Raw genomic sequence first — 15358 nt, forward strand, 5'->3', positions numbered from 1 at the left:
TAGATACCTGGCTGCTCAGAGTTCCCTAACTTATCAGAATTTTGCTTTGCAGGACTTTCCTGGGGACAAATGGAAACCAGTACCAGGAAACAGGAAGACCAGCCAGTCAGGGAGGTAAGAGACCACTCTGGGAGTTGGGGTGAGTTAGTATCTCTGAGGCTTCTGTGGAAATTGGTAAGGTTTTCTATTTGCTCTATTTCCTTTGAGGAACCTGGTCTGGTGTCAGTACCAAAGGCTTGATGCCATAGATGTAATCCAGCCCCAGGCAGCTGGGCTATAGACCAAACTGATGGGTAGCACATTTTGGAATGCATAGTAGTCAGGAGTACTGTGGGATATTGTGACCATCAGCTTAGAGGCCTGAGGCAGGTGCCTAGGCACAAGGACATGGGGAGCAGACCATGCTAAAACACAGATGGGAAGGCATAAACTATGCTTGCCTTCCCAGCAGCCATTGGGTGGTTTGAGGGGCCAGAGAGGAGGTAAAACTGTCTAGCTACTGCTGTGCCTTTGCCTCAGAGTGTTTCTTGGGTTCTGCCACCTTTCTTTTTATAGGGTTTGTTGAGAGCTTAAGGTATGCTCATTAAAAATCCAAGGCAGATCATGCTAACAATAGGTTTGAATTCCTGAAAGAAGGCAGGGACATTTTTATAAATGGCATGTATGGCTTGGGCTAGAGTGGAAAGAGTTGCTTGGGCAGAGCCCTTAAGGAAAAAAATGCCCAGAGTGGAAAATCTGCTTCTGTAATGTGGGGAACATGGCACCTGACACTCATACTCCAAAGAGATGAGCCCACCTGTCATAGGTGACCATGAGGAGGAGATAGTTACCTCCTCCAAGCTGCTCTCCATCAGTCTGGTTGGAACCCCTATTTCGTGAAATTTTTTTTATATACTCTTTCAGTCAGTTCTTCTCCAGTTCAAGAGGCCCCTAAATTATATTAATTCTTTAACTCAAACTCCAGGAATAAAGGAGGGACAGGGAAGATGGCTCTTAGCTCTGCCTCTGTGGGGGCACCTAGGGAGAGGACTAGAATCTGGATCTCCTGACCTCTGAAAAGCCCAGGGTTCTTTTCAAGGGTCTACACTATCCCCTGTGATTTGGTGCTATAGTCAGGAATAATTTTGGCTTTCTTTTGACTCCAGAGTCTGGGAAACCTATCAATTTTCTGGTTGGCAATGGAAAGAGAGGAAGTCAACATTTATTGATCATCTACTAATTGTCAGTCACTGGGTTGGATCTTTTTATACCCATAATCTCATTTATTCTCCAAAACAGTTAATTTTACTACCTATTTTATTGATGAGGTCCAGGGAGGTTATATAACATAGTTGAGGTCACACAGTGATAGAGCCAGGGTTCAGATCCAGGTTAGTCTGGCCCCAAAGTTCATGCTTTTACAGTTATAACTGCTTCAATTAGGATCCCTAAGGAAACCCTTCAAATGGACTTCTCAGCATTATGTCTCAGGAAGCTAAGGCCTGGGTGGGGATACTAAGGGATTCTATGGCTGGCCTGGATTCCCCACTGTTCTTGGAGAAATCATTTCACTCTAGTGGACCTGCTGAGTTTCCCCTATTAGACTGAGACTGTTGAGAAAGGAGACCACACCTTGGTCATGGATGTATCATGAATATATTCTCTGTGCCTAGCACAGTGCCTGACACAGAGAAGTTGCTCAAGATCTATTTGTCATTTGCTTGCCAAATGAAGAAACAGAGCCTCCTCCACCATTGAATGGTGAAATGACACAAAAATAATGGTGCTAACTAACATTTCTTGAGCATGGTGCTCTATTCTAGGCACCATTCAAAGCACTTTACAAACATTTATTTATTACCATAACTTTCAGGGGTAGGTACTATTAGTTTCTCCATTTGAGCAAGAGAAGAAACTGAAGCATACATAGATAAATTCATTTGCCTAAAGTCCCACAGTTGACTAGACCTAGGTAGTCTAGCTTCAGAGACACTGTACTGTGCTATGGTGCTTCTCCAAAATGCCTCTCTTACTAATCAGCCAGTCAAGTAAGAGGACTTTATTTAAAACCTAGTGCAGGTACTGCCTGTTTCTAGGCAAGCAGGGAAATATTAGAGGAAGAGCATTACAAAGCATAATGCCTGCCCATCCCCAGCTTGAGCAAGGAAGACTAACCCACACAAAGTTAAGTAGCAGTAATAATAAATTACCACTTGCAAAACAACCTATGTGCCACTAGCTAAGTTACACATATTCTGTTTTATCTTCCACAAAACTCTGTCAGGTAGATATTATTATAACTAGGGCAGTGATTCTCGAACTTGAGTGTGCACTAGAAACACCTGGAGGGCTTGTTAAAAAAAACCCAGATACATGGTAGCGCCCACCCCGTCCCCAGGGAGTGTGATTCAGTAGGTGTGGAGTGGGGCTCAAAATGTGCATTTCTAACAAGCTCCCCAGGTGATGCTGATGCAGCTGGTCCTAGGATCACACTCTGAGAACCGTTGACTCAGATAAAGAATCTGAGGTTCAGAGGAACTAAGTAACTTACTCAAGGTCTCACAGATACTAAAGGGCCAAGCCAGGTTTTCAACTCAGGCCAGTTGCTAGAAGATGAAAAGTGTCAAATACATGGTTTAAACAAGAAAAGCCTGGCACATGGTAAGAGGCCAATACATGATAAGTATTATGTCCTATTTAAGTTCATTGGAGGGTAAGAAAACTAAAGGCTGGGGCTTACAGAAGGAAGGGCCCAGATGGGAGACGAAGCAGGCTGTACTCGAGAAATAACCCCTGCTGGTTGTTAAAAGTTCTGGCCTTATCGTTAAAAAGTCTAAAAGTAACAAATGCTGGAGAGGGTGTGGAGAAAAGGAAAACCTCCTGCACTGTCGGTGGGAATGTAAATTGGTACAGCCACCATGGAGAACAGTATGGGGGTTTCTCAGAAAACTAAAAGTAGAATTACCATGTGATCCAGAAATCCCATTCCTGGGAATATACCCAGACAAAACCATAATTCAAAAAGATACATGCACCCCTATGTTCATAGCAGCACTGTTCACAATAGCCAAAACATGGAAGTAACCTCAATGTCCATCGACAGATGAATGGATAAAGAAGATGTGGTAGATATATGCAACATAATATTACTCAGCCATAAGAATGAAAGAAATAATGCCATTTGCAGCAACATAGATACAACGAGATTATCATACTAAGTGAAGTAAGTCAGAAAGAGAAAGACAAATACCATATAATATCACTTATATATGGAATCTAAAATATGACATGAATGAACTTATCTACAAAACAGAAACAGACTCATAGACATAGAGAACAGACTTGTGGTTGCCAAGGGGTTTGGAGGAGGGGAAGAGGGAGAGGGATGAGCTGGGAGTTTGGGGTTGGTAGGTGCAAACTGTTACATTTATAATGGATAAACAAGATCCTAATGTATATCAAAGGGAACTATATCCAATCTCCTGGGATAAACCATAACAGAAAATAATATAAAAAAGAATGTATATATGTGCATAACTGAGTAACTTTGCTGTGCAGCAGAAATTGGCACAACATTGTAAATCAACTATACTTCAATTAAAAAAGGGGGGGGGTTGGTTATGGCCTTGAAGTTAGTCTACCTGGGTTCAAATTCAGGTTCTTCTGTTCTCTAGCTGTGTGAACTTGGTAAGTGGCTTTCTCTCCCCCCACCCCACCCCACCCCTGGCTCCACTCTTTCATCCCACCCCATCGGTTTCCTTATTTGTGAAATGGGATAAGAGCGCTTACCTCCCGTGACTGTTGTGTGGAATAATTGAGTTAATATATGTAAAGCATTTAGGACAAGATCTGGCACCATAAACCCTCAATAAATGTTTTTTGTAGTAAGGAGGAGGAAGAGGAGCAGCAGCAGTAACAGTAACAGTAGAGAAAAAGGGTTAAGAGTGGAGTATTGCGCCAGGATAGTTAGGCCTTGAAGACTAGATAGGATGGCAAATATGGAAGCAATTAAAGGTTATTGATCAGGTAAGTGGCATGGTAAATATGGCACATTAGATAATTTGGCAGCATTTGCAGCCTAGATGGGTTGGAAAGAGACCAATTAGGGGCAGTGATCCAGGCATGCAAGAGTGTGGCCCTGGATTGGGAAGGTGGGGGTGTGACAGGAATGCAGCAGAAGGGATAGATAAATATATGTGATATTTTGGGGGAAAACGTTTATTGTGAAAGCAATATTACAGGAAATTAAAAACAGAAGAAAAAGTAGCCTTATTCTTACCATTCTAACATCCTGATTGTTTTCATTTCTCTGCCAGCCTTTATCTATAGGTATAGAGATTTGCAGGGCAGGGGTCATGATTATAATAACTATGTAGATGTGATTTTGTGTGTCCTGCTTCTTTTTTCCCCTCTAAACATTATTTGGTAAACAATTTTTCCTGTTGCTATAAAGGCTTCCTCAATAGTTATAAATTTTAATGGCTGCATAATATTTCACCAGCTTAATATGCTCTAATTTGCTTAATCATTCCCAAATTGGTGGATAATTAGGTTGTTTCCAATTTCTTGCTTTTATAAAGTAATGCTCTGAAAAATTTTGAGCAGCTATAACCTTTTCCTCATTTTGAATTATCTCATTAAAAACAATTATACAGAGTTGGAATTACTAGTTGAAAGAAAATGAGCATTCTTATTTTTCTTGATATATTTTGCCAAACTGCTTTCCCTGGAGGTGTTTTACTCTGCCGTTAACAATATATGAGAATACCAGTTTCCCCTAAAATTTGCCATCATGGAAAATTTTCCTTTTCTAATATAATAGGTGTAAGTGGCACATATTATAATTTTAATTTGCTTACTTTGATTATTCTGGTTTGAACATTTTTCATGTATTTAATATTTGCATTGCTTCCCATGTGAATTGTTGGTTCAGATTACTTGCTCACAAATATATGACAATTTCTGAGAGAAAAGTGGAAAGAATTTGGTGATTGGAACTTGGGAATGAAAGGAGTTAAGCCAAAAATAATTCTGAGCCCCAGTGACTTGGAGAAAATTATTGACATAGTGAGGGCAGGTGAGAAGGGGACCTGGTTTGGTAGAAATGACAAGTTTCAGTTGCAATATGTTGAATTTAAAGTTAGTGAGGGAGACAAGGGGATGCTTTTGAGGAGGCCTGTCAATCACCCAGCCAGTGGGGGTAGCATGAAGAAGAACAGCCAGCAATGGAGACTGAAGGGACAAACATCTGAAGTGGTAAGAAGAAGTATGCCAGTGCACCATCATAAAAAATAAGGAGAGGATTGCTATTGGCTTTGACGGTTTGGACTCGTGAGTGACCTTCAAGAAAACAAACTTGGTAAAATGATGGGCATAGAAAGTAGATGGCATGATGGTCCATAAAGGGGATGCATAGAGAAGAAATGCACACAGCTTTACACATTCTAAATTCACCTGTTATAAGTGTACAATTCAGTGAATTTTGGTAAATTTAAATGCTATGCAATCATTACCACAATCCAATTTTAGAACCCTTTTGCTCATTTCCAGTCACTCTCTGTTCCCACTCTCAGCCTCAAGCAACCACTAATCTACTTTCTGTCTCTATGGATTTGCCTATTCTGTACATCTCATATAAATGGAATCATACAATATGTGGGCTTTTGTGTCTGACTTCTTTCACTTAGTATGCTTTAGAAGTTCATCTTTGTTGTAGCATGTATCAGTATTTCATTCCCTGTTTTTTGCCAAGTAATATTCCATTGTGTGGATACACCATATTTTATTTATCCATTCATCCATTAATGGACATTTGGGTTGTTTCCACTTTTTTAGTTTAACTATTATGAATAATGTTGCTATGACCGTTCACATGCTAATTTCTATATGGACATATGTTTTCAGTTCTCTTGGGTATATATTTAGGAGTAGAATTTCTGGGCCATACGATAACTGTTTTAACTTTTTAAGTAACTGCCTAACTGTTTTCCAAAGTAACTGTACCATTCTACACTTCTACCAGCAAAGTAAGAGGGTTTCAGTTTCTTTTCCTTAATTTTAATACAATGATTATGTGTTACTGTGTGATTTGGAAAATAGTTTGAGTGCTTGAAAAGACATTTAAACATTAAAAAATGTTTAAAAAGAAGTTGGCTAGGAAAAGGAAGAAGAAAAATGGGGTGGTAGTTAGAGGGGGAGATAGGGTTTAAGTTAATGGTTCTTAAAATGTGGTCCTAGGACCAGCAACCTCAGTATCACCTAAGAACTGAAGTAGAAATGCAAATCATTGGAACTACCCAGACCTACAGAATCAGAAACTGGGACATGGCCCAGAGATGTGTGCTTTAACAAGTCCTGCAGGCAGTTCTGATGCAAGCTATATATGAGAACCTCTGGTTTAAGTGAAGGTTTGATTAGGATTTGGGAAACTGGCTTAAGTTTTAAAACAGAAAGGAGAGGTCAATGGAAAGGGAAAGAATATTGATGCTGAATATGGAGCAGATCATAGTTTATGAGTTCAAGGAAGATGAGAAGTCCTGGGAAAGGTCAAGGGCAGAGATGACATTTAAAGAGGAGAAATCCTGATGGAGCTTCCGCTCACCTTCCCTCCACTACACACACATTTTTAACATTTCTTATGTCGTTTCTGTCACAATTGGAATGATGGGTGTAGGTGGGAAAATCAAACGTATATTCTTGAGCCACTCTCTACCTGGAAGCCTGCAACGAATTTTAATTCCAGGTAGTTACACTCCTGGTTGTCTCCCTCCACTGTTATTTAGTTTGTGTGCAGAGAATGCAAACACGTTTTAATATTAGCAGGAGAGAAAAAAAATTGGTGAGTAGATCTGCTGGGAGAAAAATCTACATAAATGTAAAGTATTTAAAAGCCCAAAGAAATTATTTTCTGGGTTATCTCATTTGGTTTTCTGTACTTACAATTGCCTCCTGTGATCTTTTCCATTTTTCCACTTTGCACAGACCTTTAGAATGTGTAGGGTGTTTTTACATATATATGGCCACAGTTAATCCTGACAAAAGCTCTGTGCGGTTAAGCCTTATTTTTCCCATTTGACTGATAAGGAAGCTGAGACTCAGGAAAGGTATTATTATACTATTATTAACAACAACAACAACAAAAGGTATAGTAGCTAACATTTATTAGGTGTTTATTGTTTGTCAGGCACTGCTCTAAGCATTTCACATAAATTGTTGTATTTATTACTAATCATGACCCTGTGAGATAGGTACCATTTATTGACCCAGCTTTACAGATGAGGAAACTTATAGATAGATTAAAGTCACTTGCCCAAGGTCAAACAGGCATCTGACTCCAGAGCCCATTACTTCTGGGATTATACAGCAAGTATGTGACAAAACTAGACTACTACCCAGGTTTTTCAGTTCCCAGCCTAGGGCTCTCTTCCATTTTATCATACCACATCATGAGCAGAGTGTGCAATATCCAGTACACATTTCCTATTTGCCAACTGAGTAAAACAAAATGGATAATTCAGAATTGAATCTCATTTCATTAGGAACAGTACACTTTTCAGGAAAGCTTTACCAGTTAAGAAGACTGCAACCTTCAGAGGCATGAAAGGATTTGTCAAAGAGTGTGACAAAGTGAATTTAAATACATAGGTATTAATTTAATCCTGGGCACACAAAACTTATTCAATGAAAATTATAAAACTCTAATGGGAGATATAAAGACATGAATAAATGCGTAGCTATACTCTGCTTCAATTTGAGAAGACTAATATAGTAATAATTACAATACTCCCTAAGTTAATAATATATAGATGTAATGCACTACCAATTAGAGTCACTGTGGGATACTTTATAGAACTTGTCAAATTCACAGTGAAATTTATCTGAAAGAATAAGTGGGCAGGAAGACCAAAGAATACATTTATTTAAAAAGGTAATGGTGGTAGACTTACCCTATCATATTTTTTAAAATTTATTTATTTATTTAATTTATTTATTGGCTGCATTGGGTCTTTGTTGCTGCACATGGGCTTTCTCTAGTTGCTGCAAGCGGGGGCTACTCTTCATTGTGGTGCGCAGAGTCCTCATTGTAGTGGCTTCTCTTGTTGTGGAGCACGGGCCCTAGGCTCGTGGGCTTCAATAGTTGTGGCACGTGGGCTCAGTAGTTGTGCCTCACGGGCTCTAGAGCACAGGCTCAATGGTTGTGGCACATGGGCTTAGCTGCTCCGTGGCACGTGGAATCTTCCCAGAGCAGGGCTCGAACCCGTGTCCCCTGCATTGGCAGGTGGATTCTTTATCACTGCACCACCTAGGAAGTCCTACCCTATCATATTTTAAAGTCTGTCATAAAGTGACAGTTATTAAAACCGTATGATAGTGGGGTTGAAAAAAAGTCAAACAGTGAAATTAAATAAAAAAGAGAGATTCTAGGAACAGATAACTGAGACTATAGAACACACTGGATGCAACCGTGAACTGTGGAAAGCAATCATCTTTCTTCAGTAAATGTTGGGAACTGTAGGTATCAACATGGAGAATAATTAACTTAGAGTCACAGTGCATACAATACTCTCTAGTAAATTTTAGAAAGCAGACCAGTGGAATAACATATTCATTCCAACTATGGATGGAAGATAAATTTGTGTCTGTTAAATGGAGGATATCATCAGAGACAAGATGGATGGTTTCAAATATATAAAAGTTGGGGGGAAGAAACCTTTGTACAACAAAATGTAATAAAAAGCTAAACAACAGAATGAGGACCATGTCTGGGGTCAGCATCACAGATAACCGTTGACTGTCCAAAAAATATAAAGAATGGATACAGATATAGAAGGTCGGCTTTAAGATTCAGCTTCATAAAAGGGCAAGGAAAATTAACAGCCAATTTACACATGAGGAAATAAGGTCAGTAAAATCACTGCCTGGAAAAGTACAGCCTCTACCAATTAAAGAAGTGCAAATAAAAACAACTTCAAGTTATCACAACCTGCTTATTAAATTATCAACAATTAATGGACGTTATAATTAGAAATTACAAAACCCTATCTTGACAAGACTTGAGGAAACAGTATGTGTTTCAGGGAGCAGTATAAATTGGTTCAGTTTTCCTAAAAGACAATCTAGAAATATATGACAAGAGTTACAAAACTATTTGTATGTATTCCTTGACCCAGCATACCCCCAAGGAAATAACCTAAAAAAGAAAAAATAATTTCTTTAAAGATATTTGTGGTAGTGCTATTTATAATCATGGAAAAGATTTACCAATTTAATATATCATCATGCTGGAATAGAATATAGCCGTTAACAGTGACAGGTATACAAATATTGGGTCTTGCACAAAAATGGCATTTTAAATAATATTAACAAAAAAGGCTAAATTCTGAATCACATGTTGAATCTGATAGTATCCATGCACAAACAAGATTCAGAAAGGCATCTGGTAAAATGTAAATAGCTAGAGTTGAATGCACATGGTGTTCTTTGGGTACATGTCAAGTTGCTGGAATTCATAATAAAAAAGAAAATCTGAAGAAGAGGCAGCCCACATTGGTTTGATTTAGGCCTACAAAGTTAAAGATCAAGGGCTTTGGAAAAATCCCCATACCAGTGACAGACAGTGTTACTTACCAGACATGCTTGAATTCTTTGTTAGCTAGAATTTGTTTTGCTAGAATTCTCCATCAGCCACTACTTCTGCTTATCTAAATCTGTGAGAACTTGACATTTCTGTGGGGGCACATCACCAGACCTTTGTGAAACTTCAAATTTGTCACCATCACTACAACATAGAACCTCTCCACCCCTACTAATGAACATTTTATTATCTGGCTCAGAACCATTACTTTCTCAAGACCTTTACATTTCTCTTCACTTCCATCATCAGCACTAGTGTGCAAATAGTTTGCATTTCAGTGCCATTATTCACAGAGAAGCACATATTCTCTCTACCCTGGTTACTGCGCACCTGTGTACTTGACAATAAATAGAGACCCATCAAGCCACATTGAGATGGGAGTGCCAAGTGGTTGACTAGGCTCCCTCCTTTGCTTGGTGATTTGCCCTACAAACCAGTAGTGTGATGCCTTGCAAGTCAAATTCATACCCTTTGCAAAATGACCAGTTACTACACTTCATAGATCTTTAGGGCTACTCTCAAAGGGTTAAAACCTCAAATGTTAAATACATGTGTGCCAAAGAATTACTCTATAATAATTGTCATTCATAATTGAGCACCCAGAATGCCTTTTGAGCTGAGATAAAATCATGTTCTTTATAACTTTGGTATTAAGTCTATTCCACTGTATTCTAGGTCTTTGAAATTCAGTACATTAACATTTGGTACATATGAGGACTCAAATATACAAAAATTGCTCTCTTCCCCTGGCACATCCACTGTTTAACAATGGTGGGGCACCAAATATCCTTAAGTAGCATCAGGATTCCCAGAGCTTTATGGACCTCCAGTATACCCATTATCTTATTTTGTAAATCTTCATTCCACTTGTCACATGGGTGGCATTATATAGTTAATTAAACTGCATTTCGTCTTGAGAGATTTTTCATGGCTTTATACCCCTTAAGATACCCTGGTGAGTTGGGAACCTGGTAGATAATGACTGTTTAGAGCAGTGGATCTCAAAGTGTGATCCGGGACCAGTAGTACCATCAATATCCTGAAAATTGCTAGAAATAAAAACTCTCCATCCTGCCCCAGACCTATCAAATCAGAAATTCTTGGGGTAGGACTAAGCCAACTGTGTTGTTTTTTGTTTTTTGGGTTTTTTTTTAAATTTTATTTATTTATTTATTATTTTTTGGGGGGTACACCAAGTTCAATCAACTGTTTTTATACACATATCCCCGTATTCCCTCCCTTCCTTGATTCCCTGACTCGAGTGGGGGGGGAATCAACTGTGTTTTAATAAGCCTTCCAGGTGATTCTGATGCATGTTCAAGTTTTGGAACCACTGGCTATGAGAGGATACAGCCTCAATAACTTTGGCCAGCCTGATCCTCTGTTAAATTGTTCTCATGGATATCAACCTCTCCAGGCCCCTCGATAATGTGTTATGTGCCCCTAAAATGTCTTTTATTAAATCTCTTGAGAAGGTTATGAGAATGCTGAAGAGGCAGCATGTTGCGCTGGCAAAAGCATGGGCATTAGAGTCAGATGGACCTTGGTTGTAACTTCTCCTGGCCACTTATTCTCTTTATGTTCCCTCAGTTGTTTAGCCTTCCTGAATCTCATTGCTAACATGGGCAAGAGAATACTCAGGCCAGAAGATTGTCTCAAGGGTGAAATGAGATGGAGTCTGTTAACTGTCCAGCCCTGTGTTGGACACATGATAAGTTCTCAGTAAACAAGAGTGATCATTACCAATCCTTAACACCATGTCTGTGACACTATGTAAGGTTCAGAGGAGTAATAGGAAGACCTTCTTGGAAACTCCAAGTTGGGGTCATTGGAGACAGGGATCTAAGCTTCACCCAGGATGGCCTCAATATAGCAAGGACTTCTCTGATTTCTTCAAAGGACACCTTGCACCAGGCTCCTGGGGGCTGTAGAAAACTCACGGCAAGTCCTGCCACTTGCATTTGCTGTTGCCAGACTAATTGTTCCTTACTTGAGGTTCTGTGGCCCCAGAGGTGGAGAAGGGTGGCAACAACAAGCTCTCTTGGCCCGTCTCCCCTCCCTGTGTAGCCTCCTTGTGTCTCACTTCCTGGATCTTGCAAATATTTCCTTTAGCAATAAGCTGGGAGTGGCTGTTTCTCTTGGAGCAGTCTTATCTTTTGGCTGCCAAGGAGAGGGGATGGGGAGAGGGGCTGGGACTGTGCACTCTGGCTGCTGAGATTCTGGTATGCCAAGCTATTGTGGTGAGGTTAAAAATAAAAATTCCAAACAAGAAAACTTCAAAAGGCCTAAGGAGGAGGGGGGAGGAGATTTTTCAGTCTCTGCAAATATTGGTTTTCATTTTCAATTACTATGAGCCCCCTCCCCCCAAAAAAGATTGTAACAAAAGGGGAAAATCTATTCATCAGAAGAACAGGCAACCTGTGCCAAGAGGAAAAGAGAAGAACAGCCCAGGACTTGGCACGCGATTTGCTTTTGTTTTTGAGATTCAGTCTCCTTGCTGGTGTCAACAAAGCCCTTTCTCAGACTTAGCTTTCATGCTTCCTCCCCTCTCTTCATCAAGGAGCTATAAAGTCTTTGAGAACACCTTGGGGATGGATGTAGTGCAAATACCTTTTGCCTCAACCCAGGAGTTCTTTCTTCAGTGGGATTGTCCCTTGGAGCCAGATAAGGCAAGTTCCAGTCTGGACACTACTACTTCTTAGTAGCTGGGAAAATTAATTACCCTTTCTAAGCCTCAGGATCCTCCTCTGCAAACTGGCAATAATGGTAATTACTCCAATGAGCCGGTGTGAAGATTAACAGAAATACATACATAGAAGTGCCTACAACAGTGCCTGACACATAGTGAGTAGGAAGTAAGAAACCATAGTTCTTTTCTCTTAATGAAGCTCTTTATCTTCCACTCTAGGGAAGAATCCTTACTTGGTCCCAAAGAAGAGTCATAGATTTCTGTGCATATAGGAGGCTTGAGCCCTTTGAAACTAAGGCCTCTAAAGACCAATTTCCTTGGCTTGAGCCTGCCACACTTCAATGAAAGCCTCCCATTCACCAGTCTGTTTCAGCTGTTAGTGCCTGGAAAGCAAGGGCTATGAGTTTTGCTCCAGTTAGATCTGGTCACCTTGCACAGTGTAATATTGAATGGCAGCTTGGAATGACTTGTATGCACATTGGCCCAGCTGATCCCATTGAGGGCAGTCCTTCCCTTTTCTGGAGTCTTGCCTACTTCTGCTCCTCTGATGTAAGTGACTCTGCAAGGTTCAGGCTGCCCTTGCATAGGCTGTGTTGGTGGGAGAGCAGTGTTTTTGAAACTAGGATTGATGCACAGAATAGCAATTTCCAGGTTACCTTGCTAGAGCCTAGGGCGTTTGGATAGTGTCACAGTGCCATAAATTGGGGCAGCAAATGTCCCTAGAAGAGTGTGTTCTTTTCTTCCTACTCATTCTGGAGTTGGCAACTTAGAGGTAAATTCTGTAACGCTGACATAAGTGATTAGTACCTAAACAAGACAACACAGAGTATCTAGTCTTGTTGATCTTCACACTGCTTTTAAGCCTAAACTTGCCTTTTTAGTAGAATGAGCCTAGGATTAAAATCCTTGGTTATCTAGGACCTCCTGGCTCAGTAGCCGTGTAGCTGAGCTGGGATCCAGGGTCTCATGGTTTCTTGGCTATTGAGCAAGGCTGAACATTAACTAGGGGATAGTGTAGTTCAACTCCTTTGATGGGAACAAAGAATGGGGCTGAAGCATACAGCAGTGAAGGTTGTACACTGCACAATTTGCACAACCACATGCAGTGGCTCTGAGTAAGGAACTTCACTCTAAGCATAGTTCTGTCATTTATTAATCACCTTTCCATGTACCCAGCATCATTGCTAGGTCCTTTTTATTATATATGGTTAATCCTCACAGCAGCTTTGTTAAGATAGATATTTTACTGAAACCGAGGTAAATTAAATACTTTGCTCAAGGTCATGCAGCTTTTGGGTTCTGAAGGCAGTTTTTAAAATTTTACTGGAATTCAGACCCAAGTCTTTCTAACACTGTGTTCTTCCCACTCTGCTCTGTTGCCTTTCCTATGCCCTGACAAGGAAAGAGTGGTAAATTTGGTGACTATCATGGAGCAGGGTTTTTCTCACCACAGCTACAGGACATTGGCCCAACTTGAGCATTTGGAGATGTTGCTTTCACCACCTGCATCTCATAAGATCTAGACTGGAGATGAAGGTGGGGAAGAGGGTTAGAGGCAAGGACAGAACGTAGGAATGTGTGTGCTGAGGGGTGGGGCACATACTGTATAGACTGGAAACCAACTTAACTGGAGTAAACAACTGTCCCTAAACCTCTACCCCCAAACCACAACACTCCCATCTTCTTCACCCTGGACCTTTGTCTCCATAGTATGATCCCTGAACCACTGGTATTAGAATCCCTTGTGGCAGTTGTTTAAAATGTAGATTCCTGGGCTCCACCACAGAGGTGCTAAATCTCAATTTCTAATAGAAGTGGAGCCCAGGAATTTGCATTTTAAACATCTTCAGGTAATTCCAATTAAGAGCTATTTTGATTAGGAGCAACTGCCTCAGACCAATGGTTTCCAACTTTTTGGATCATGTACCCTTCTCAAAAAGAATTTTTTTGAGCATTTGGCTTTAATATGTGTTGGTAGTTTGTTAATAAATTCCTAATATCTACTAATGTTCTAATATTTATGTCTTTAAATGCAAAAAAACGGTGAGTTTTGTATTAGTATTCTTCAATGAGAATGGTCTCTGGTTTTCCTTTAAGTATGTTCTAGTTGCTGGGTTTTGATATGTATGTTATGCAAGATTTTTTTCTTCTCCCTCTATTGTCTAGATTCCAGAATCTAGGAAGGATAAATAGCATTGGGGTTGTCTGTTCCTTGAAGGTTAGTAGAATTACCACAAGACCATGGGAGTGTGCTATGTTTTTGGTAAAATTTATCAATTTTTTTCCTATGATAACTGGTGGTTTAGATATTTTCATTCATCTGCAATCAGTTTTGGTAATTTTTCTTTTCCTAGAAAGCTATTCTAAGTTTTCAAATTTGTTTTCTTAGAGTAGAGCAAAGTTTTCTCTTACTCTTTTCATTTACTCTGTAACTGTGGTTATTTCTCCATATATAATTTTTTGTATTTAGGGTTTTTAATTAGATTAGTAAGTGGTTTATCTGTTTTACGGTTTTATATTTTCTTTTGAAGAAAGCTTTTGGCTTTAATTATTAGCTCTATCATCTGTTTTCTAGTGTATTAATTTCTGCCATTAGTTTTATTTCTGCTTTGCTTAGGTCTATTTTTGTGGCTCTTAACTTCTTTTGTTGAAAGCATAATTCATTTAAATTTGTTTTTATGTATTAATATAAGTATTTTAGACTATCAGTTTTCCTTTAACCATTGCTTTAATCAACTACATCCTTTTGCTTCTGATATTTTCATTGTTGTTATTTTCTAGGTAGTCTACAGTTTTAGATTAGATCTCCTCTTTGACTATAGTGGAGGATATTTTCTCCCTTTTATTTTCTGTGTGTTAGAAGTATTTGTTTTCCATTTTTGTTAATAATTTCTAGTGTTATTGTATTGTGACTAGATACAGTAGTCTCTACTACTTCCACTTTTTGGCTTTAAAATTAAAAATTAAAAAATTTTCAATGGGCCCTTGAAAAGAAAGTAGTTTTTAGTGTATGAAGAAATTTTGATTTTTTTCATTATCTTTTGACTCTCATATCT

General features: G+C 39.4%; 1 protein-coding gene across 8 annotated transcripts in view; it reads left to right on the forward strand.

Moving 5' to 3' along the window:
• SHROOM4 (shroom family member 4) overlaps window positions 1-15358 on the forward strand; it is a 395362-nt gene that overhangs the window by 186528 nt on the left and 193476 nt on the right. For all 8 annotated transcript variants that reach the window (XR_009050305.1, XR_009050303.1, XR_009050304.1 and 5 more), the window contains one exon: window positions 53-114. Coding sequence is in view for 4 of the 8 variants with exons in the window: in XM_057718525.1 (XP_057574508.1) it covers window positions 53-114 (62 nt within the window). In the remaining 4 variants the exon portion in view is untranslated. The remainder of the gene's footprint in view (window positions 1-52; window positions 115-15358) is intronic.

Source organism: Hippopotamus amphibius, chromosome X, assembly GCF_030028045.1.
Source record: "Hippopotamus amphibius kiboko isolate mHipAmp2 chromosome X, mHipAmp2.hap2, whole genome shotgun sequence".
In the NCBI taxonomy this organism is placed as follows: Eukaryota; Metazoa; Chordata; class Mammalia; order Artiodactyla; family Hippopotamidae; genus Hippopotamus; species Hippopotamus amphibius.